Source organism: Vipera berus (genome assembly GCF_964194415.1).
Source record: "Vipera berus genome assembly, chromosome: 3".
Lineage (NCBI taxonomy): Eukaryota > Metazoa > Chordata > Lepidosauria > Squamata > Viperidae > Vipera > Vipera berus.
The window spans coordinates 176549504-176575797 of NC_138204.1; the positions used below are offsets into that span (position 1 = coordinate 176549504).

General features: G+C 39.0%; 1 protein-coding gene across 2 annotated transcripts in view; it reads right to left on the reverse strand.

Moving 5' to 3' along the window:
- The window catches only part of ATP6V1H (ATPase H+ transporting V1 subunit H), a 29410-nt gene extending 17448 nt beyond the window's left edge, over window positions 1-11962 (reverse strand). For both annotated transcript variants that reach the window (XM_081326177.1, XM_081326176.1), the window contains exons 1-7: window positions 11859-11962; window positions 9358-9480; window positions 7594-7696; window positions 3881-3970; window positions 2625-2738; window positions 2429-2533; window positions 1450-1491 (exon numbers count right to left, since the gene is read on the reverse strand). In XM_081326177.1, coding sequence (XP_081182303.1) covers window positions 1450-1491; window positions 2429-2533; window positions 2625-2738; window positions 3881-3970; window positions 7594-7696; window positions 9358-9461 — 558 coding nt within the window. In that variant the 5' untranslated portion in view covers window positions 9462-9480; window positions 11859-11962. The remainder of the gene's footprint in view (window positions 1-1449; window positions 1492-2428; window positions 2534-2624; window positions 2739-3880; window positions 3971-7593; window positions 7697-9357; window positions 9481-11858) is intronic.
- Between the last annotated feature and the right edge of the window lie 14332 nt (window positions 11963-26294).

Below are 26294 nucleotides of genomic sequence, written 5' to 3' on the forward strand. Positions count from 1 at the left end.
ATTTACAAAATGTTCAGCATGCAACCAAGCGATATTACTACACTGTTTCCAAAGAACATCTAATAAGTAGTCATGTAGTATGCTTCATATACACAGTAACTAACCCAGACAGTTGTGATGGATATATCTTATTTTGCAACAGGAAACTAAACAAAAGTATTTCAACCTTTATACACAAAGCAGAATTTTTCTTAATTATTATTAATTCTTTTCCTACAATTAAGATTCCAAAATAGAATCAACGTATATTTTTTTCTGAATGAACATTTAAAATGAAGCTATAGTATCTAAAAACAGTCAATGTGTCTTACAATATTACACAAGCAAGTACTGTATTAAAAAATCTAGTAAGCTGATAAGCTCTTGTGCTTCTTCATCTATGCACACGCAAAAACATAGCCAGCAAGTTGTTGAAGAATCCATCAAAATTCCAGCTTCTATTCCTTTTAACTAATCATATTTAGGGTCAAAAAGTCTCCACAAGGTAGCTAATTATGTCAATCCCTTTATGAGGACTAACTAAGAGAACATGTGTACCCAAACTGTTGAGTTTCCCCAAATTTATCAAATGTGACTTAAAGAAGGATAAGCTTGAAGTTCTTCGGGGAACAGCAGAGCCAATGAAGTTTCCCTATTAATCAGTTTTCCATTTGATTTCAAAATGTCCCAACTGCTGCCTCTCCAGAGATGCCATGTTCAAGGCTTGAAAGCTAAGCAGTGCTCTTTTGTTGGGTTGCTATGCTGACTATAGCTGGTTGTTCACTAAACGTTACTAATACTGTTACTGCATTCTCTTATGACTATCTACACACAAGCCGCTACCAAAGCAGCTTACCACAACCTGTCTTCTAGCTTGAGGATGCCAGCATTTCAACTGGGTCCCAGTTCTCATTACAACATACCATCCTTCAATCATCCACACATCCTCCTCTTCAACAAAACTGACTGAAGAGCTAGGAATATCCTAGACATGATTTCCTAAATACTTCAGTGCTGTATGCAGTGCTATTACATTGGATCCTTAGATTCTCTAAGCCAGGCATGTCAAACTGCCGGTCTGCAGGCTAGAGGCATCATACTAAAACCGCGCCCACTCCACTACCGGCAATGGGGAAAAAGTCACGACACGTCTTGCGATGTCACATGATGTTGCGAGATAGACCTGCCTGCTCTAAGCTAACAGCCTAGTTTTGCAAATTCTGGCTGATAGGTTTCCATCAGGCACATTTTAGTAGACACTTCACTGGGAAGCCTTAGACACTTGAATGAGTAAGATTTTAGAATAAAAAGAGAATTGAAAGAGAATTTAAATAAGTATTATTTCAAGAGCTTCCTACTAAAAAATAATTTAGTATATCCTGCTGAAACCAGGCTAGCTTCCTATTGCTACCAAAAAGAACTAACGTTAACCCAGATCCAGCCTATATTCTGGAAGAAATAGATACTTACATCAGTTCCAGGTTCATTAGCACTTCCAGTACCACGTAGTTTCTGGCATAAAACAAAAAAGATACCACTCAGAATTATTTTTATTTAAAGGAAATTTACACAGATTTTTAAAAAAACTACAGAAACATAAAAGAAAAAGTAGGAAAAAATAAAAAGGCAAAAGAAAAAAACAAAGTTAATAGAAAGTTTCTAAAGAAGCAATTCCAATGTTTGCATCAATTACAAACACAAGTTATGTTCTGAAGACTCATAAAGAATAATGGGTACAGTATGTTCTTTTTATTTCATTCTCATGTATGGGCTTTTTAACCTGAAAATATCCACAAAATTACCCAGAATTCAGTCAAGTTCATGTCATTTGGACTTCAGGAACATATTTAAATATTTCATACTGGAATCTTCTGCTTTGTTTAATAACAGTAACAGTAGTAGTAGTAGTAGTAGTAGTAGTAATAGTAGTAGTAAAGTTGGAAAGGACCTTTGAGGTCTTCTAGTCCAACCCCCTGCTCAGGTTGGAAACCCTATACAATTTCAGACAAATGGTTGTCCAGTCTCTTCTTAAAAACTTCCAGTGTTTCATTAATCAATAGAACAGAAGTCTACAGGTTTCTCTAGAGCTTACCGTCATAGTAAAATATAATCATGACTTCTGTGTTGTAATACACCAGTAATTTTTCTTAGCATAAAAGCTGGTAGGAAATTTTCTAGTTGTGTAATGCTACCTGGTGGTACTCAAATACACAGATTAGTTTCATGCATTTTTCAGGAGAAGGCCAGCAACAATGATATGTCCATACACCCCATATTGACCAACTTTATTGAAGCCCAGTGAATGTTTGTAGGCTCATCACTTTAAAAAGATGTCTCATTGAAAGTAACATAATTCCACCAATATAGATGCAGCACAGAATAGCAGAGTAATTTCTGTTTTAATTGAAGTAATTTAATTTACAGATATTTTAAGTATGACTACATATACCTGTGAACTAAGATGAGTTTTAATCCAATTGAAGTAATAATTTAAGTCACTGCCTTCCATCAGGTCCCGTCCCCAAGCTGCTAGTTTAGCAATAATTCTGGCAGCCTGAAAAACAGTAGAGAAAACAGCATTTCAGTTCTTTCTAGAAGAATATACTACTTGGCAAATTTGGGGTTTTTATTGATTGAAAGTTTACCATATGCACAGTGAAAAGATCCTGACGATTCAACATTGGCAGGAAATAAGACCATGCAGTGTTCTTGTCCCTCTTTGCGTAGTCAAAGAAAATAGTAACCCGCTGGTGATTCTCCTGTTGAAAGAAACAGATTAAATGAACTATACTGATACCAGCGTCGAAAGATCATGACTGATACTTATATAGGATTTAATTCAAAATGGTTCCAGCAAGATAGGCAATGCATATAACACATACAAAGAATTACATTTTGATGTTTATCCTGCATAAGTGCTATGATTAGGTGATAATAGTAAACTAGATCAAAACCGATGATAATGCACCATTATCGACACATCCTGCAGTCCATTTGCCATTTGATTCCCTTGCTGTTGCAATGTATCCATTATCATAGCACTTAAAAAGATCTTCAATGAGGCATATAAAAGTGCTAGATCGAAAAACAGCCCCTCCCTGCAATTTAATGTTTTGATAAAATTTCACACCATTAAAAATGCAAATAATTGTGATATTTAGCAAAGCCAAACTACAAAAAGTATTCTAAGTTAAATTGCAAGACACAAACTTCATTGGAATAATACCTAAGAATAAAAGGATCATTTATTAATTCAGATGCTATAAATACAGTAGTAAACATTATTTGTTTTATAGGATTCAAGCCAAGAGAAGGAATTGATAAAGCAAAACTAATTTAATATCTCTGGCCATGTGTATCAGAAATGAAGATGCTTATGAGAGTAAATAATATTTCCAGATTACCATGACTTTATATTATTCCTGAAAAGCAACAGGCAATCATTTCTTTTAATATAAGTATGGCATACCAATCTGCATTTTTCACCAATCCAGACCCAAATAATTCTGAACCAGCTCTCACAGATATTAGCCAAAACTATCAGCTGAATGAGATAGCAGGCCATAGTCCATAATATCTGGAGGATACTAGGTTGACTACTCTTTATTGTATAGCATGATGAAAGTCCTGCTTATTGAGAAGCAGCTTAACAATTAGATTAAACTTTCTTTGATACATTCTGCAAGTAGATCAACTGATGCATTATTTGTTTTCAGGATATAAATATAATCATGCCAAAATGTAAAGAATGGCTAAAGTATTTTCTAAAAGACTGTACTCACAGGAAGTGTTATCTGCCCAGCATTACTGGGAAAGTGGATATAAAGTAAAAAGCCAGCTATACTGAAGTAAGAAACCTGCATATCAATTAGTTAATCATGAAAATAGTTAATGAACGTACCTGTAGCATATCATCAACCATAGTTAAAATGTACTGAACTGTCTGTTCCTTGGAGATATGAGTCATCAGACTTATGAATGTTTTAGCACACTAGGAAAAAAATAATTTTTTAGATGTTGATTTGCTACAATGCTTTCATGAAGCACATTATTATTGAACAAACTCCATTCTTTCAGTTATCACTGAAACAACTGGACTTCATATGGAGGAGCAACAACAGCTTTATTCTTCTCTTCATTATATAAAAATAAACACTGCATATATTCTGTTACTTCTAATTCAGATTCATACAAATATTTGCTGCGATTTGTATGAGGAATAGTAAAGACTTGCCCCTAAAGTAAATTATATATGTTAAACCACATTAACCAAATGGAAATATGCTGAAATGCCAACTTGATTTTCAAAAGTAACTTGGGAAAAAATAAACAAAATCATTTGTAACCAAATGCTCTGGAAGCTTGCCTCTTTTTCCTTCACTCTTCCAAAAGATTAGAACTGTAACAGCTGAACATTAAGAGAAACAAGATTGCATTTACACACCATTATATTAAAATGGATATTTCTTCAAACAGTTTTTTTAATTTTATTTTAATCCCATTTATATCCCACCCTTCTCCGAAGACTCAGGGCGGCTTACAATTTAAGCACAAACCAATGTGCTTAGCAATAGCCTTCATTCTATTTCCTTAATGGATTTTACTGGCTGGTGGAGAATATAATAAAATAACTTAAATAAATAGAACTATGAATATATACCCATGCAAAGAAGTCTTCCTGACACCCTCTCACCTATGCTGCCCTCCACAAGCTTTCTTAGAATATTCATAAATATTTCACTAAAGTGGGGGAGAAGGGAAAAGAAAATATCCCTCTAGATTCCTTTGCAAGAAATAATTGTGTACATAAGGGTTGCACAAAATGTTACATTTCAGATTCTAAAAATTTATTCTGATTTTATATATATATATATAAAGTTTAGCTATAGTTGAGAAAAAGAAACAAGTACTCCAAAAAAACAGCTTTCATTAGTTTGCAGCCTGCCATCGCAGAAGCTGCAAAGGGTGAGACCCCCCCCGCCCGCTTGCCCGCACACACACACACACACACACACGGGTCTGGGATAGGTGAGATGAGAGCAACGCAAAGGCAACAACGGGGGAGGAGTCAAAATGTGAAGCCTCTACCCACTGCTGCCTGCCTGCTGCCACCTCTGCCCACAGCCTCTGGCAGCTTAAAAAAAAAGCAGGGCAAGGAGGGAGGGAGGGAGGGTGGGTTAAGGTTAGGAAAAAGGAGGGAGGGAAGGAGTAAGGAACGAAAAAGGGGAGGAAAGAAGGAAGGAAAGAGGGAAGGAAGGAAGGAAAAAGGAGGGAGGGAGGAAAGAAGAAAAAGGGGAAAGGGAAGGATGAGGGAGGGAGGGAGGGAGGGAGGGAAGGAAGGAAGGAAGGAAGGAAGGAAGGAAGGAAGGAAGGAAGGAAGGAAGGAAGGAAGGAAGGAAGGAAGGAAGGAAGGAAAGAAGGAAGGAAAGAAGGAAGGAAGGAAGGAAGGAAGGAAGGAAGGAAGGAAGGAAGGAAGGAAGGAAGGAAGGAAGGAAGGAAGGAAGGAAGGGGCAATTTGGTTGGAAATGCCTCAGTTCAAAGGAAAAAGCAATTTTGGGTCCCGTTTTGTCACAGACAGAACTTTGTTGGCAATCCAAGTTAACATTGGTATTCTTGAATTGTGAGCTCTTAGGAAAGTATCCCTTCCTTGTTTGTTGCTAACAGCCATTTCCAGTGGAGAAAACAGGAGAAAGCAGAGTGGGAAAAATATTTTCATTTGCTATATTTCCAGTCTAAATTAGACCAAGGCAGGGTCCCTACAAGAGAGCCCTTTTAAGGATTATGTATTAATAGAAAAGCAGCTAAGCTACCTCTGTTCCTAAATGCTAAAGCTGTTCCACATAAAAAAACGGAGGAGCTCTAATCAACTATCACAGCCACCATTTTGACAGTTTTGCTGTACTGTTGTCTGTGGACGCCCCCACTAAACGCAAGCACGGGATAAAGTGAGCCTGGTTTTTCTCAATCTTTTAAGTGGCCACAAACTACTAGCAAAAGTGGCATTTGATCACAAGGCAAGGAGGCATCGAGAAATGTTTCCCCTTTTGCATTTGAGCATCCAAGAAGGGACAGGAAAGGAGAAAGGGAAAGAGGAAAGATAAAGAAAAAGAAGGAAAGAGAGGAAGAGAGCAAGGAAGGAAAAAAGAAGGAAAGAGGGGAAAGAAGAAAAGAGAAAGGAGAATGAAGAGGGAAAGAAAAAAAGAAAAGGGAGGAAGGAAGGAAGGAAGGAAGGAAGGAAGGAAGGAAGGAAGGAAGGAAGGAAGGAAGGAAGGAAGGAAGGAAGGAAGGAAGGAAGGAAGGTTATAATGAGAGGAAGGGAGGCTCTGAGGGAAGTCCTGCCTTAGCACTTGGCCACCAGCAGCCCTGCTGCCCATTCGCCATCCCCTTGCCCCTTCCTCCTGGTCTAACCTGGTGGACTCCCATCCTATTGCGAAGGATGCTTTGTTTACAAGGCCAGGTCTCCTCGCATGGAGAGGGAGTGGGCCTCCCTCTGACCCACGCACTTTGCCCTTCTGCATCCACCATGAGCAACCTGGCCAAGGAGTGAGCACAGCAGCAGCAGCAGCGCCCCCTCAGGAAAGTGGGGCTGGACTGGGTTGAGCTGCAGGGTCCTGGTGCCCTGGGAGGGCCAGGTTGGGCGCTTGCCCTCCACTGCCCAGGGCTCTGAACAGCCCGTACCACCATCTGTGAGTCTTCCGTGCAGCCCAAGAGGGACGGTGAGACTCCTCTGATGGACTATGCCCTGGTGCCCACCCCAGTCCTACTCCCCTCCACTGGAGACCCCTGGATCCCCCCACAGCCCCCCACCCACCCACCCCCCACAAGCGCCCCACAGCCATTGATTTTGCTTGTCAAAAGGTTGCAAAAAGGGATCACATAACCCTGGGACACTGTGACCATCAGAAATATGAATCAGTTGCCAAGCATCCGAATGTAAATCATGTGACCCAGGGGAATGCTGCAATGGTCGTAAGTGTGAGAAATGGTCATAAGTCACTTTTTAGTGCTGTTGTAACTTTGAACAGTCACTAAGAGAACTGTTGTAAGTTGAGGACTGCTTGTACTTTATCACTTTGTTCCTTTTTTTGGTCATAAAGTTTTTGACACCTTGCTAGGCAACTGGTGGTACTCGAATATTGCCTTATCCTAAAAGGGGTGCAATCGGTGAAAAGGTTGAAAAGCCCTGTTCTAGAAAGCCATATCAAATAACAAAATGTGAATACTGTTTCAAGATTGATTGTTAATAATAGCAAATAATTTGTAAAAGAGTACTCAGATAAACATATTATACTGCTGAATAATTTTATTGTGGCAAAACCCCACAGAGGTCAATAGGATTTATTTCTAATTTGAGAAGTTTGTAAAATAATATACTGTAATATAATAGGGATTAACTGCTATTTCCTGGAGAATATTTGTTGGGGCACACACTATTTTTAAACTGTCAAAATAACTTAGGTATGTCACATTAATAATGTAAGTAGTTTGAAAAAACTGTGACTACTGCATACAAGAACAGATCTTTCCAAACCAAATAAATTACAATAACAAATAAAAAAATAAAACCAAAACAATTCAGAAGACTAATTATTTGCCCCACAGAAATGGTATTACTTGATTGCCTTCTGCTTGTATTAATTCTTGCTTTTCTTCTGGACTCCGTTTTTGTTCAAATCTTTGAATGAATTCACAGTCTTCTCCTGAAATCATTAGCCCTCTGTAAAAGAAAAAAAGAATCTTTCTTTAGCAATTCTGATTTGTAGCCTTCATTCTTTTGTGCCCCCAGAACTCCCACAATTGCTTCTAAAATCATTTATATGAAATGATGAACTGGGTGGGCTATCTTGGCGACAAAATGTTACCTCATAAACAAAAGCTTTATGTCTCACATTTAAAGTATTTACCACTCATCTTAGAGACTTAGTTTCAAGAATTGTTTAAAAGCTCCTTAGACAATGTGAGCATCTTTTTCTTTTGTTTAAAAATATACATGTGTCCTTTATGTAAGCCATGTCCTGGCTGTCTTCTGAAAATACATTATGCCCCTGCCTCCCCAAATTTGTTACAATATGTATGTTTTAAGTCAAAGTTAAGTTAATGTTTCAAGACAAATTGGCTCCTCTGTATTACTTGAAGGTTTAAATTTTATATTTTACATCTATTTTCCACAGCAGTTTATGCTGCTACCACAACAAACAATTCCAAGTACATTTCCATTATCTTTTTATAACATTTTTCTTATGACATTTTCCATCAACACACACATTGTTTAAAGAATAATAGATTTATTATTCCTAACACATTTGGCAAACCCAGTTTAAGAAGAGTAGAACTAATATTAATAAAGATCAAGCTCGGAACAGATTATCATGGAGAAAATCTATGTGATTGCTAAGTATCAACATCAACTTTGTGATACATGATCAATTAATAATGGCCAAATGTATTAAAAGACAAAATGAACTGAACTGACATTGACAACTAGGCAAAAGCAAATTGAAATGATTTGAATTGGACACTTTTATCATAAGATCATATAATTTCTTACTTAAGACACAAAAAAACAAGAAGGAATAACATTACTTTCATAGGCAGGAAGGATATCGCCAAGCCAATATTTTGGTACAAAGAAATAAACAGGTTCATACAATCAATGTCTTGGGCATGGGGGGAGGGGGCAGAATACAGAAGAGTATGAAAAACCTTGTCCATCTATTTATCCCAATAAGCTTTAATTTTCAAGTATCTTCAAGAAGAAAAATGAAGCCAACAATAGAAACTTGTTTTGCTACGAAGCAATAATTTATTAACATAAGTAGTGGGATGAGAAGATATGGAAAAGGATATAGTTAGCTCTCAAAAAATACTTATACCCAGACTATATATCTTTCTCAATATATAATTGATTAAAATAAAGTAGATGGACAAGTTGCTATTCTGAAAACCTGATTTTAGCTAACATTTAATATGTTACTAGAAGCATGGTTCACAATAATATATACTACTACACTGAAATATCTTATTACTAATAACTGACAAATCAGTTTCCCCAATTTCCACTGACTCAAGATTTTTCCATGTCTTAAACAGTGCTCTACTTTCCAATACAGCTACTCTAAAAAGTGGCCCCCAACCTTTTGGGCACCAGGGACCGATTCCATGGAGAGAGGTCTTTCCACAGAGCAGAGGGGGCGTGGTTTTGCATGCTGCCTGCTTCCCACAGATGGGGCTTCGCTTGTTTGCGTGACCCAGTTTCTGGCATGCCATGGCCCAGTGCCAGTCCACAGACCAGGGGTTGGAGACCCCTGCTCTAAAATACGCAACTATTTTAGAAAAATTATGCCATTTATAATCATTTGTACCCATTTCAAAACTTACTGTAGATACAATTGCCAATTTACTTTATTAGCCCGAACTTCAGCTGCTTTAGCAGCAATGATATTGGTTGGGACAGCAGCATCAACAGCACCCCGGATATCCATAATTACTGTAATTTAAATCCTATTAAGGAAAGAAAGATAAATATGAGTTTACAATAAACCTGAACAATGCTTCAGACAATACACGAACACTGAAATCAATTTACTTTCACTGATCTGAAAAGCTAAATTTCAATACCTTTGCAGAGCTTCCAGTTTAAATGTCATCTAAGTTTATTAACTTCAGATCAACAATCAACAATCAAGTAAACAATACTCCAATCAAGAAACTGCCAAAGAGCCAACAGTAAGCAGCCCAAGCAAACAATCTCTAACACCACACGTACACACACACACACACACACATATATATATAAATTTCATATATAAATTATGAAAATTAATCAAAACAATTCCTTGGCTGGGGTAAAACAAATCAAGAAATCTATTTAATTCAATTATTCAACTTTGAACTATTTTCAAAAGTTCTTATAAGCATAAAAATTTTACACACCTCACAAAATGAATCATCCTGTGTTTATGCTGTATTACTAACTCACAGACCTGGATTGACAAAACTCCATACTATGTGTGTTATAAAAATATTTTTGACCATACAAATGCTCATACCTCATTCAGTAAGAAGAGAACCAGACTTAATGTAATGGCACCAATTTTCTGGACATTTTAATAAAAAACATTTTTGTTTTCTTACAGAATCCCAGTTGGAGTTAAAGTATTAGTATAAAAATGCACTCCCTCTGAAATAATTGATACATAATTAGCATGGCTTGTTTAAACTAGGTTTTTAATAGCTGTAAATTGGGGGAGTATTGTTTTTATTATTTACAATGTATTATTTACAATGTGGTTACTTTTTCTTGGTTAGATCTCTGTAAATTGCAAGTAACAATTTACTTTGTGGAAACAAAATAATGTGCACCCCATTATTACAAATTATTACACATCAGTTACCAAAATAGAATTCCTGTTATTTATTAAACAGAGGTCCCTTATGAAAGAAAAAAATCTCAATTCAGTTTCCACATCCAATTCCATGTGGAAAGCAGCTATAGGCTTTGGTTCTTCCTATTGTTTCATAATTTAAAATTTGCATTTCAAACTAAAGTTCTACACATGCTTTTCCTACATTAAGTGCAACTGATCACAGAACACAGCTTATTTTTGAAAACACATGGACAAATTGTACTTAAGGTCCCAATGTAATATCAACTGTTTATGCTAACACAAAAAAGCAGAAGCACAGCTAAATATCCTCGCACCAATGACCTTCACCATTTAGTTTTCTCCTCAAATAGCTTCTGTCCTACTCTGAATTTCTGATGCCAAAACAACTATTTAGCTTTTATTGCATCAAGTCATGACTGGGGCAGGATGTTGATCAGTACTAGCCAACTCTATCTGACCAAACCAGCTGAAACTGTATTACAGTGATTTAACCATATGCAAAAAAACCAGATTAATCCTTCCTTCCCTTCCCCACATCTATTATTGGACGAAGCAGCTATTACTGCTTTTTTTGGTTAAAGCATGCTAACAAAAGCAAGGTTTAATTCAGAGAAAGGCATCTGCAAGAATGATCTAGCCTATGATTTGTTCAAAAAAAATCTAGCCAAGTTCAGCTATATCACCCTGCAAATAATCTGTCGCACTCTAAAGTAATGTGGTAAAAAAAATCATTCCTACTTTTAACAAAACGATGGAATGAGCGATAACAATTTAGCAAACGCAAGGACATAAAAGATTCAAAAAGCTAAAATATTTGGAACAAGCAGTTTCCTTCTCATAATCTGTATATGGAAGACTTATTACATCTACCCAGTTTATTTGCTTAAATCAGGGGTCTTCAAACTTGGCCCTTTTATGACTTGTGGACTTCAACTCCCAGAATTCCTCAGCCAGCAAAGCTGGCTGAGGAATTCTGGGAGTTGAAGTCCACAAGTCATAAAAGGGCCAAGTTTGAAGACCCCTGGCTTAAATCATCTGACCTATCTAACATATTTTTTTCTATAGACAGCCCGCTGTCTGAATATTATAGATCCAAGAAATTATGAAAATCATATTAATAACAGGTTTTCTTCCTAAAAATAGGGAAAGGAAAAAACATGTCTGACAGCAGCAGGGTAGCAAAGAACCACCGCCTTGTGTGACATTCCCTGTGAAGTCTAGAAAGGGTCGGCTCTTGGAAGCAAGACCATTGAATTGGGGCGTCTCCGCAGGGCCCTTCTTCCGACGGCTCCTTGGGAGCGAGGCCGTTCACCTCTCCTTCCTCTACCGAGTGTCCCGGCGACAGCAACGTCTATCCGAGCTCGACTGGGGAGAATGACAGCACAGGCGCCTTCTCGCTGCCCGCCAATTCCAAGCTTCCCTCTAGAGACGCCAGGAATGGCCCCGACCTGCTGGGTGGCCCTTGAGGAGAGAAAGAGCTATGAATCTCACCTCTCTTTGCAAGCCGGCAACGAAACCCCCCCGGACTCGGCAGACGCGACGACGACTGATTCGCAGTCAGCCACCGAGCGGAGAAAGGAGAACCGACACTCACGATCATATGACACAGTTCAGCTGACAGTCCCACTGAACGAGCTACGGATGCCGACAAGGTCTCCGAGGGCGGCCCAAGCTCCGCTAAAGCACTACGTTAGGTGCTAGGCCAGGGGTAGGCAACCTCGGCTCTTTTATGACTCGTGGACTTCAACTCCCAGAATTCCTGAGCCAGCATAGCTGGCTCAGGAATTCTGGGAGTTGAAGTCCACGAGTCATAAAAGAGCCGAGGTTGCCTACCCCTGTGCTAGGCAGAGAGCCGTAACCCTTTCCTGTCTGGGTGCTGTGAACGCAACTTCTAGCATCCATAAGAAATATAGTATTCTCTCTCTCTCTCTCTCTCTCTCTCTCTCTCTCTCTCTCTCTCTCTCTCTCATTTTTATTAAAGACTTTTTTAAAGAAGAAAAAGAAAGAAAGATACAAAGAAGTAGCTTCCGATCTTCTTTACACCAGTTATAAGTACAATCAGTGCTTTTTTTATAAAAGAAAAAGGTGCTGGAACTCACACATGTCATACAACCCGCCTTGCCTACCCTACAAGGTTCCATCCAAAAAAGGTGCCGGAACTCCGTTCTGAGCGTTCTATGAGAAAAAAAGCCCTGAGTACAATTATAAATTTACCTCTTCCCTTACTATATGCTTACAACATAACTCTCTTCTTTCTATAATCTATACTGTCTAATTATCAAAACATTTTTACTGTCTCAAACAACAAGTCTATAATGGGTTTCCAATCAGCAGTAAACATAGATATGGTCTTTTCTCTCGTCAGTGAAGTCAACTTAGCCTTCTCAGCAGGCTCTATCATCTTCACCAACCACTCCTCCGTTCTGGATAATGCTGAATCTTTCTAACTTTGTATATAAAATAATCTCGCTGAAGTTGTCATGTACTAAGTTCCATAACTTTTTTTCCAGCTGTTTGTCCATCTATTCCAAAGGAAAAACTGCTGTACTCAGTTGCAGATGAATCTTTAAAACCTTCTGAATCAGTGTATAGCATTTGAATTCAAAATTTTCTAGCTTCTTTGCACATCCATCAAATATTATATGTTTATTGGATGTGCAAACACATGATAAAATATGATAAAAATATGATGTTCACATTTCCAACATAAATAGGGAGCACCTTTAAACATTCTTAGACAATTTCTCTGAATGATATACTGTATACCAATGGTACATCAAGTAAGAATTTTCTTTAAGATTATAACATAAATTTCAGTCATTTTAGCCAGATATTTTCCCATTGTTCCATCTGTATATTGTAACCAAAAATTTAGCCCACTTTGTCATACATTCTTTCTCTTGTTCTTCTGTTTCAAACTTCAATAAAAGTTTATACATTTTAATAATTACATTCCAAAGGTGCTTTTCAAAAGGCGACTGGACTTTCTTTGTTTTTTCTTTGAAAACATTTTACTTCTCATCCAATAAGCTTCTTCACTTCTGAGAATTCTTGTATGAGAAGTGAAACATTATCAAGGAAAAAGCAAAGTCCAGTGGCCTTTTGAAAAGCACCTTTGCAACAACCATGACCTGGATGATTGAGAATCTCCATAGACATTAATAGCTATGTGTTCATTGTTTGTACACAATTTTATTTTAAACTCAGTGTTACAATGTTCAAAACCAAGAAATTCTTTTGTTTTCTATTTTAAATCTTTCTAAAAATTGTAAACAGGAGAAGCATTGACAACTATTTCCCTATGCCACCAGTTCATCCTTTAATTTTATTTTACATTTCCCTTGACAGAATTCTAGTATTTCAATTAAAATCATTTGTCCTTGCCTATCAAGATCTACAAAATGCTTCTTGTGCTGACATCCATGTAGGTGTTCAGGGGCAAAACCTGGATTTGTATCTATTCCATATTCTCACTATGGCATTTCTAACATAATTTTCAAAATGCACATTAATTGTTACTTTATTATAACACAAATATCCAAGCCATCCAAAACTTGGTTCATATTCTTCAATCTCCAAAGTTCTTCTGTTTTTCAGCAATACCCATTATTCCATCCAAACCAAACAACAAGCTGCAAATTAGAATTTCAAATCAGGTAAACCATCCTCCTCCTTTCCTTTCATTTTGAAAAAAATATTTGCTACCTCTGTAGGTTTGTTTTTTCAATATGGGGATTAACTAATCTAGCCAGTCAAAAATAGTTATCAGTGGTTCTCCTATTTGATCCCAATTGCAAGATTTTAGTTTAGGAAGCGAAAAGTATAAAGCGGCAATAAAGAAATGTGTATTCCAGTTGTCCTAGTTACCAGCCTCATTACTCTCTACCAACTAACATTCTGGATGGTATTCAGATATCATGAGCTTGCATATGGCTAACCTATGGATTACAAAATTCCAGATGACTGTTATATGGAAGCAAAACAATACAGAAAATTCTTTGATGCTATTTAGAGATCGTCCATATTTTGTCAGCCCCAGTCTGATACCCCTAGCTATGGACACAACTACTGCACAGATGAACTTTGTCAATTTATGTCAACTTACTATATACATTGATTCCTCTAGCAATATGGTTGGAGAATGATCTTCAGGGTTTTTCAGGCCACTGGAACAAACAGAGAGCAGCAGCTTTCCTTGGTGTGTAATTGTCAGAATCCATTTATATCCCATTCCTAAATCCCTATCTGTATACCCCTAAATCTCACCCCTCACTGGATTCTGCCATTCTCAAGGAGGAGAAGAGAAGATGTTAATTGGCCATCCCTATCTATCAAATGGAAGGTTGTTTATTCAGCCTGCCTGGAGGCTGTCATCAAAGACCAGGGAAAGAACCTTTGAACTGAGAAGAACAAAGAAAGGGGGAGGGGAGAGAGATTCTGGTTTGTATCTCTGATTGGAATCTGAAGGGGAGGAAGTAAATGTCGTAAAGGCATGGAAGATCCCTTTTCCCATGGAAGGTTTTGACACCTGAACCTTAATTGATCCGGGACTGACCAAATGGACTGAGTGGAGGTTTTTTTTACTCGGGGACACTTTAAAAATATCAATCTGCAACACAGTTTCCAGATCCTGTCTAGATTTTCCACTGACAATCATGTTTTAGTAAAAGTTCCTGCTTGGACAATCCTGTCTCCAAGAGTTCTTCTTTCCTAAGACGTGGATTGGGGTGGGTTCTGACAGTAATATAGGATCATGGTTGGAAAAACCCAGCTTTAGACTAGGAACTAACTAAGAATTCTGAGAATTCAGGGAGAATTCTGTTTCCAAAAGACACACACATTTCAATATCTGAAATGAATACTTCTATCTGCTTAAAAGAGACTTTGTACTTTCAGTACAAACAGCAGGTGCCAGGGCAGCAGTAGAGATGAGCTTCGTTTATTTTATTTGTTTATTGAATTTCTATGCCACCCATCTTAGCTAAGTGATTATGGATGGTTATAGCCAGGGCTTTTTTTGTCATAGAATGCTCAGAACGGAGTTCCGGCACCTTTTTTGGGTGGAACCTTGTAGGGTAGGCAAGGCGGGTTGTATGACATGTGTGAATTCTGGCACCTTTTTCTTTTACAAAAAAAGCACTGGTTAAAGCCACATTTAAGAAACCATAAAAATGCATAGCTTTAAAAACAGAAGTAAATACAGGTTAAAACTTACAAGTAAAAAAAATCAGATTAAAATTCAAAGGCTGCGAAGTTAAAAAAAAAAAAGCAGCAGGAGTGTCCTCAAGCCACTGGCCATTCCCAGGGCTGCATTATACTTTTAGACCCCCATGCTAATTGGCAAAGCCAGCTCTTAATGCTTTTCTGGAAACCAGAAGAGCAGAGAGTCACCTCACCTCTGCAAGTAAATGTACCGTAAGGCAAGAGCGGTGACGCTGTAGCTCAGTGGGTTAGGATACTGAGCTTGTTGATCAGAAGGTCAGCAGTTTGATGGGTCGAATCCCAAGTGCCGCGTAACAGAGTGAGCGCCTGTTACTTGTCCCAGCTTCTGCCAACCAAGTAGTTCGAAAGCAAGTAAAAATGCAAGTAGAAAAATAGGGACCACTACGGTGGGAAGGTAACAGCGTTCCGTGGACCGTGCGCCTTTGGCATCTAGTCATGCCAGCCACATGACCACGGAGACGTCCTCGGACAAGCGCTGGCTCTTGGGCTTTGAAACGGAGATGAGCACCAGCCCCTAGAGTTGGAAATTACTAGCACGGACGTGCGGGGGAACCTTTATGAAGTGGCTCACAGACCACTCGGAGACAGCTGGCTTGGTCTAACAGGTTTATTGAGGTACCGGACAAGTAGGTGCTCAGCTTCAGCTCTTTTATAGCCGGCAGCCGGTCGGCTGCGCCAATCCGCTGTTTGTACTTCTCCCGCCGGGATGGCTGAGCCAATCAGCTGCGGTGTGTATTTGACAGCTCCGCGTCCTCGTGGCGGTGGCGCATGCGTGGTGGGGAACTTGTTTGACAGCGGAGAGCTGTCAGCCGGCTGCGCATGCGCTTTGCTGGCGGCAGCTTTTGACAGCTGTCAAAAGCTCCCGCGTGTATTCCTGTCACCGTGTTTACCTCATACAACGTTAACATTCTTTTAACTCTTAACATTAGTTTAACATATAACACACCCCTTACCCTTCCCCTGGATCAGTTCCTTCCCCCCGCTGTTGCAGATTGCTCCCTGCCCAATCACAGTCTTGCAGGTAGGCTGGGTCTTTCCTAGTTTGGCTGGAGCGGCGTAGGGGTGTTTCGCCGCCCAGCTCCCTTTCCCCATGTTCTGGTTGTTGCAAGTCGACGGTGTTGGGTAGTGTTGGGTTGGGTAGCTCCTGGTCGTCTTCTTGCGGGGTTTCAAGTTCCCCTATGTTAGGGGTTGCTTGTCGAGGTACATTTTGGGCGCTCCGTTCCCTTAATTGGTCTATGTGCCGTCGGAGGTGCCCGTTAGGGCCAGCGTCTATTAGATATGACAAGGGGCCGGTTTGGTGTATCACAACCCCTTGCACCCACTTTTGCCCCCCTGCGTAGTTCCTCGCCCAGATGGATTGTCCGTTCCTTAAGGACCGTGGCCGGAGAGGCTGCTCTGCGTCGATGTTCGTTCTGTCTGGGTGCATTCTGTCTAGTCTGGTTATTAGTTGCCTTCCCCACCTTAGTTCCACCAGTGATTTGCCCGTGGTTGTGCAGGGGGTGGTGTGTTGGGCTAAAAGGAACTGGCTTAGTCGCCGGTGCCAGTTCCCTTTGATGAATTTCTTTAAAGCTTCCTTTGTGGACCTCACCATAATTTCTGCCATGCCATTAGACGAGGGATGGAACGGAGCCGACGTGACATGTCTAATAGAGTTCTCCATGGTGAATATCTGAAATTCATGAGAGGTGAATTTATTTATTTTATTTATTTATTTTATTTTAATTCCATTTATATCCTGCCCTTCTCCGAAGACTCAGGGCGGCTTACAAGCTTAGCAGTAGCCTTCATTCTATGTATATGCCTGCTTATTAGGGCTTTCACACACACCCCAAGCGGCATGGTCAGCTTAATTGCCCCCAACAATCTGGGTCCTCATTTTACCTACCTCGGAAGGATGGAAGGCTGAGTCAACCTTGAGCCTGGTGGGATGCGAACCTGCACTAATTGCAGGCAGCTAGTGTTACTTAAGGAGGCATTAGCCCACTGCTCCACCAAGGCTCTTATGTATTGGGGTCCATTATCAGAGACAAGGACATCGGGGAGGCCGTGAGTGGCGAAAAGCCCTCTGAGAACCTGAATAGTGGCGGTTGTGGTGGTGCTATTGACCGGAACAACCTCGAGCCATTTGGAGAAACTATCTACAGCTATTAGAAAATTTTGTCCCTGAAGGGGCCCAGCAAAGTCTAGGTGTACCCGTGACCATGGGTTTTTTGGAGTTTCCCATCTGTGGACAGGGGCTTGGGGTGGGTCCGGTCTAGCTAATTGGCATGGGTAGCACCCTGCCACATGGTTTTCGATGTTGTTATCGATTCCTGGCCACCACATAGCTTCTAGCTAGGGACTTCATCTTCACAACTCCCAGGTGTCCCTCGTGCAGTGTGCGTAATGTCTGGGGTCTATGTTTCTCTGGAATCACCACTCTGTTTCCCCATAGAAGGCACCCCAAATGGGAAGTTAGTTCCTGCTGTTTAGTGAAGAATGGGCGGAATTCCGGGTCTGGGCACTTTGCAGGCCACCCAGCAGTGACCCACCGCAGTACCCTGCTAAGATATTTGTCCCTGGCTGTGTTGGAGGCTATGTCTTTGGCTGACAATGGGCACTCTGGCAGTTCTGAAATTGCTAAAATGTGCCCGGCTGGGGCCGGGTCGGGGTCTACTGCCTGCAAGGGAAGTCTGCTGAGTCCATCAGCGTGGCCCAATTCTCTCCCCGGTTTGTGTAGCAGTTTGTATAACACACTTTACCTTTAAGGTAAGAGCAGGAGCTGAGAAAACCCTCCTCCTAGATCCTGACAGTTGAAACTCCCTGGGGGGCATGCAGCATGCCTCTCCTACTTGATCAGGTGGGATGGATTGATATAATTGGGATAAGATGTGTTGTGTAGTGAGTTTGTTGTACAGGAATGAAAACGAGGTGAGTTCAGCAATGGTCATGTTTATTTGCTTGCAGGATCTGAACTGAGGAACTGAGCTGCAGCCTGCAGCAATTTATAGCCTGGCCCCTAGGCGGCAGCCAATAGGTTTAAAGCAACCCATTGCCGCCTAGGGGCAGCCAATAGCAGCACTGGAGATGGGGTGTCTGAGTTGCTGGGAGCCGTTAGCTAGCTCCAGCTTACCACGTGGTGTTACAATTAAGCCCAATACATAACAAGATGGTTCCTCAGGTATCCTGTTCCTATGCCATGAGGAGCATAAAAGTGATAACCAAAACCCTGAATTGGACCTGAAAGCAAACTGCACCCAGTACAACTCAGGAAGCTGCATTCTAAGGGAGTAAAGGATTCACACACGATTCACACACACACGCACACACACACACGCACGCGCGCACACACACACACACACTATTTGGCTATAATCTGTCAATTAAATTTGGGAACAGTGTTATTGTTAATTCAGATCTATGAAGAGGTTCAGTTTTCTCATTCAAATGTATCCAGCTTGGTCTTTTCCAGAAGTGCTGGGACAACAAGTTCCAACATGGTTGACTGGCATCACTGGCAATTCTAGGAATTAAAGTTCCAACCCATCTGGAAAAGGAAGGTTGGGGGAAACTACCCAAACAAGCTCTCTTATAATAAGTGTGCTTATTATAATGCATTCATTCAGTTTCAAAAGCCTAGCTAACAAGGATTATACATGTGCAACATCAAATCTGAAAGTCTCCCAGCAATAATTGGATTATATAGCTGAATGAAACTAACGATCATTACTTTGTCGTAAATACAATCATGAAAAAATTGCCAACAGACTGAAGTGGCCATATCATAAGCAGAATGTAATTAGCTACTATTTAAACTCATATTTACCCCATTTTTGTTCTCAACTTTATGCTGAAAAATTTATGTATCTCTATAGTCTAAATAGAGTGATTGTGTGAAGCCAATTAATCTACTCTTGTTAAAAGGAAAACCTCACAGGGAACAGTATGCTTTCCTGCTATTAATTTAATTATAGCAAGCTACATTTGAATGCCTATAGCTCACAATATGTAAGATAGAAGTGTAACAAATAAAGAACTATTCAAGGCAAGCTTAGCAACCTACTAGATCTACCTGTTACGTGTAAATCAGGAGGGGTCCTAGGGCCACATACAAGCCCAGGTTTCCATTCTTCAATTCTTGACCTTCCCTCTGTCCAAGATTGCTGAAAACCTGTAATTTCCCTACGTTGTGAAATGGAAAACAGATGACAGTAAACCCTTAAAAAGGCATATTTCTATTAAAAAAAAACAAAAAAGAATATACTCAGCCATTGAAAAGACTACCCTTTCTCACATACATGATGTGAGTCCATTCAAATAGATTTCTCATATGGGATCACTTCTGCCATTAGCATAATTTTAATTTTGATTAGCTAAAGGCTATCTGCTTAACTGATAAGCTATGTATAATTAATAAATATTATTGATCTTAGCCGGACTGTGGGCTTTTCTGCCTGCAGCCTTAAAGTGTTTGAATGCTATGCATAAATTGGGTGGAAATGAACTTGGTGTTAAAAAAAATCACCTTCATAATTTCAATTCCTTCCACCACTTTGGTAGCAGTGATAAAGAATGATGTTTTATACAAACCATACTCACCACAGCTCCTGATTTATACATTTTCCTGCTTCCCTATTCCTCCCATCTGTGTTGGGAAAGTTTTCCTTTCTATGGCCAAGTTTTTGAGAACAAAGTGATAAAACTTTTGCAGGAGTTAGCTATTAATTTCTCCTTACATTTGACACAGTTTGGTATATCCCTGTGAAAAGGAAGGAAGGAAGGAAGGAAGGAAGGAAGGAAGGAAGGAAGGAAGGAAGGAAGGAAGGAAGGAAGGAAGGAAGGAAGGACTGTAAATAAGGTGAGTGTTGCCTTCTTATTGGGCCGGAGAGCAGATAGAAAGCAATGTTGTATATTCCTGTCCTCAGAAAACAGTAGCTCGCACTGAGGTCTGCTACAACTTGATCATGCAGATCAGTGCTGTATTATCCTATATTTAATTCTCTTGAATGAACAACAACATTTAAAATACAGTACAGGTAGTCCTTCACTTGCAACCACAACTGGGACAGAAGTTCCATTGATAAGCAAGGCAGTTAGTAAGTGAATCATGCCTGATTTACAACCTTTTTGCCATAGTTGTTAAATGAATCATGCAGCCATTAAGTGAATCTGGCTTCCCCCATTGGCTTTGCTTGTCAGAAGCCAGCTGAGATGGTCACACATGGCAAATTCAGAGATACAATTGCATTCGGAAAATATTCAGACCCACTTCATTTTGTCAATTTTGTTATGCTACAGCCTGCTTCTACAGTTGTTGAAATTCATTTTTTTTCTCATTAATCTAAACTCAGTACCCCATAATGACAAAGTGGAAACAGAATTTTAGAAATATCTAAATTTATTAAAAAGAAAAAAACCAGAAATATCACATTGGCACAAGTATTCAGACCCTTCACTCAGTACTTCGTTGGAGCACCTTTGGCAGCAATTACAGCCTTAAGTCTTTTGGGGTATGACACGACAAGCTTTGCACAGCTGGATTGGGGAATTTTCTGCCATTCTTCTTTGTAAATCCTCTCAAGCTCAGTTCAACATGCAGGAACACTCATTAAACCATCCTCGAGCAGTAGCTGCCTAGCATCTTCTTAAAAATCCATAGAGATGGCTTGTTCCAGTATTGTACATATTTTAATGTTAGAAAGTAACCAACAGCTACTTTCCAATTTGTTCATATTTTAACTCAACTTATATTCATTAATTTTAGGCCATTCTGTGGCTAAGAAAAATAGTTTATGGCCATTTCCCCTAAGACAGCCAAGACTAACCCATTGAGGTCTTCTGAAACCATCAAACTAATAGGGATTTTAACACAATCATGATATTCCAAACAGAGTTGCACATCACAACTCCCTAGCAGCTAATAAAGAGAGAAAGGCAATTCCATACTTTCTGACAAAGCAGGACCGAACACATCAACCTCCCATAATTTCCTTGCAATTCAGTATTGTTTTCAAAATATATGTTTGCATGTTTTTTTTAAAAAAAATACCGTGCAACCATTCAACACAAAATCATACTGGATAAACATAATCATATTGCAGAAAATATTTAAGATACAAATACTACTGAAAACTGAAGCTTTTCTTTTAGGTATTATGGACAAACTAGTAGAAAAACAGTTTGGGATACTATTTCTTCACACAGTGACTGCTGTGAGGATTCTGCTTGCTAAGCATTGGAAAGGAAAAGAGATGAATTGAGTTGAAGAGTGGATTTTAAAATGGACTGAATTAGGAGGGATGACAAAATTAACTGCCTTGATTAAAAACAATGGACTAGACCATTTTATAAGGGACTGGAAACCGTTTGTGGACTTTCTACATGTTAAATACAATAACAGATAGTTAACAGAAGGATCTGAAGATTAATATGTTTGGGCTAACCTGTTTATTTTTTTTTATTTTTTTTTACATATATATTATGAATAGATGTTGGGTCGATTTGATTATTAGACATCCTCATTTGGAATATTACTTTATTTAATATAGTATTATTGTTAAATAAGGATGGAAAAGTTTATAACTATTTGTACACCTGTTATGTCCCCTTCATGGATTGCTGCCTTGTCATGGCGAAGGGGCTTGTGTAATTCAATGAAGCTATGAGCTATGCCGTGCAGGGCCACCCAAGACGGACAGGTCATAGCAGAGAGTTCTGACAAAACGTGATCCACTGGAGAAGGAAATGGCAACCCACTCCAGTATCTTTGCCATGAAAACCCTATGTTATGTTATGTTATGTTATGTTATGTTATGTTATGTTATGTTATGTTATGTTATGTTATGTTATGTTATGTTATGTTATGTTATGTTATGTTATGTTGAAGAGGTTTTTTTGTTTACTTTTCAGCATCGAACCGGGATGGATTTTTTATGTTCATTGTTAGATCTATTTGACATTTAGTTTCCCCCCCCCGCGCTTTTTTTGTACACAAGATTTTTTTTTCCTCATTGTTAGTGTTGGATGTTCATTTTTCTGTTTTATATTTTATTCTTATTGACAAAAGAAATAAATTAATTTTTAAAAAACCCAGGATTTCAAATATTATATATTTTGTGATATATTTTTTCTTTTTTAGTTTTTTCTACTTGCATACTAAAGAAGAGTTGTTAAAATATATTCTAGAGGAAAATGAGAATATTCTCACACTTTTTTTTCAATAAGTTGGGAGTATAAGGCCTGTTTGTTAGCTCAGATGCTAATTTGCATTGCATATCAATTCTTCTCTGTTGTCCCATTCTAGGTTATTATTTGATGATAATAATATATAAATGTTAAGAAAGTTAAAGAATCTTATGCAAAAAACAGTTGGACAATACCTCATTTTAAAACAAATATAGCTTTCAGCAAAAATCTTTTTTCACATTGAGCCTATAGTGACACCTGCTGGACGATTTTAATTTAATAATAAAATGACAAAATTACATCATGAATCCTTGCATTTGGTTAACCAATATTTACTAATATAGCTATATTTTATATCACAATAATCTGAATTCACATACCATACTAAAGCAAAAGAAGACAATCCAGATTATAGCTCAATATAATGTGTGTGAAGCCTTTATTGTGTGAGCTCAGACTGTCTGCTAGTTTCTTGTTCAGGTTTTATACAAGCCCAGAAAATTGATTGAATAAGGGAAAACTGTGGGTAAATATGTCTGGAAAACGTGAACTATACTTTTAGGATGTTAAAGTATGAGTGGCAAACTTTAACTGCTTTCCAAGACTTACTGTTGATGTTCTATGGCAACATTTTCCCCAGTTTCACCCTATGATTTGACTCTACATGTAAGGCAGTGGACAACTTTGAAAAAGTTCTGATTAAACTGTTTAAATCAATATGGAATTTCTCTTCTAACATTAATCTTTTCCAAATTAGTCTTTCCAAATTATAATAAATTATGTTTACTAGCTCTCCAGCCTTTAGCATATCAGTTGGTGGTTGATCTAGGTTTGTAGCCTGGAAGCCAAAGAACAGTAGAAGAGAAAGTTCAAAGCTCTCAACATTTGCTGCCCATTGAGCAAATATATTTTTCAGTTTCAAGATACTGGCAGTGATGGTCTAATTCAGGTTGTCCTTGACTTACAACAGTTTGCTTAATGAGAAAAAAATATTTTTAACAAAGAACTGTCCAACACTGTTTAGCTAGCCCTTAACTGATAAAATGGATTGGTCAATTTACTCTGTTGTATCTGCCCCAAATTCAAGTGGGCTATAAAAATAGAATATGAAATAAATAAACATAGGTATAACAAAAACAGGAAGATATGTATGTTTTCTTTCAGGTTTTTTTTCACCTCACTTCTTACTTCAAAATTTACTCTTCCTGAATTTGTGATTAAGTATTAAAGCAACTTTCCCATCCTTCAGCCAAGCATTAGACAATGACTCCCAGAATTCTCAGGCAATATTTGATTAATATCTAAAGATTTTATGAATTATAGCCCAGTGAATCTAGAGCAGGGGTCGGCAACCTCGGCTCTTTTATGACTCGTGGACTTCAACTCCCAGAATTCCTGAGCCAGCATAGCTGGCTCAGGAATTCTGGGAGTTGAAGTCCACGAGTCATAAAAGAGCCGAGGTTGCCGACCCCTGATCTAGAGTATAACTAGTCAGGAAAGGGTAGCCAGAAACAGCAAAAATGACATCTCCATCTAGTTCCTGCTCCATCAAAAATAATTTGCTGCATAATCCAGCTACCTTCTTCTAAGTAAAAGAGGATTCTCAAAGAGAAAAAAGACATACAGTGTCTTCTATGTTAATCCAGCACTTAGATCAAATGCTTCTGATTTGAATCCTGGATGCTTAGAGCAAACTTGCAAAGTATTATGTATTTTGTTTCTCTCTCTTTCTTTTCCTGCATCCCTCCTTTTATGTTGTCATCCAAATCTCTAAATTCTCCCATCCCTAACATTTCTTTTTCCCAAGGTCCCTCTTTTCTTTTTCTTATCAGCTATTCCTTCCAGCTGTGCCTGCTGCCTTTTCTTGGAGTAATTCAGGCTTTCAAACAAGTGTTCAGCTTAGGGTAGAAGTGTGGTCTCTGGCTCGTCTTGATAGCATACGAGCAGATCTCTTAGAAGAGTTGGCATGACATAATCACATCTCCCGGGAGCTCCTGAGATGCTCTAAATGTAAAGCAGCGGTACTAGGCTAAACAAGGCTTTCTGCAAACAACCCAATCAACTGAGTACTAATTCTGCAAAGAAATTTCCCTAGAAGAAGTAGAGGCACCACTGTCCCATTTTGTTTTCTTTTTGACAGAAATGGATATGGTGGCAGACAACCACATTAATTATCATCACCAACTTATTTTTTTAAAAAAAAATAGTTCATAAAATATGTGTTATTTTATTTCCTAATATGAGAAAAATCCTTCTGCAGCATAAGGCTGCAGTAATGGACACATGACGACTGTCTTGAGGTTGTGACATGTAGAAGAAATCTTAGGCTTAGGTATCTCTACTTACAGAACCTTGAATGTGAGCCAGCTTTAGGCAAGGATATCAGCAGATCCTTGTAATGCAATTCATTCACTGACACAATTATAGTAAACTGGTTGAATCACTGCATGTGAGGGACACTGGTGGTCATGTATTTTCATTTGATTCCATCCTTATTTATCTATAGACTGTGTGTCTAATTTTCTAATGCAGGCATATCATTCAGAGCAGCTAAGAATTAAAACAAATTTTAAAAATAAAATTGTTGAAAACAGAAATAAAATTGAAAAATACTCCAGTAAAAGTGTGTGTGTGTGTATATAGGAGGGTTGTGCTGATCTCTGAAATGTGGACTTGCTAAAAGGAACCAATGAGCTACCAAGTGAGATGAAATGCTGACTGGCTGGCCTGATCCTGATCCAACAGGGCTTTACTCATTTGAGTTTTAGGAGGGGCATTCTTCACATGCTTAGAGTTTCTATCATTCCTTTTGATGTCAAGCTATTATTATAAGAGAACAGCATTTAAAAATTAGTCCTGTTTCAACTAGAAATAGAATTTTCTAAAACTCTATTTCTGCTCTTAGGAAACTCTCATTCCAGCAACTTAGCAGGATTTGTGGTAGGGGAGAGAACTGGGAATGGTTGGGAGCTTCCTTCGAATTCTGCAGTAAAATCAGCAGCCTGTCTAACATCTACTAAATGTGAAGGCTCTCTGTTTTCCCAGTAATCAGGGGATCCTGAATCCAGCTCCTGAGAAGCAGAAGGAAGTGAGGCCAAGGTTATTTCTGTAACTGATCACTTTCAGTGTCTGGGAGAGGAAGCTGCTCCATTGCCTTCTCCAGAAAGGGCAAGGGGTGGCTGTGTGAAACAGAACTTCGAAACGGAGGAGGCAGAAATCATCAAGAAGCTCTACAGCCCAGCAAAATGCTTTTCCACATTTCCCTGCTAGGAAATCTAAAGAAAGAATTTCCTTTAGACACTTCTCCCCTCTATCGATCCGTCTTGACTGATCCGGTGGAAAAGCCAGTTTTCTCTTTCCCACAAACCCTTTAAAATCTGAGGCGGTGCCATCCTTCCTTTCAGCGCTGAGGTTCAGAGAGGAAAGACATCCTCGGAACGACACAAATCGCTTCTTTAACCAGCTTCCCCGTTAGTTGCTAGAGGACGGCTGACCTCTATCAGACCTATCCAGCGCCGCCCGAATGTTTTGGACTACCAG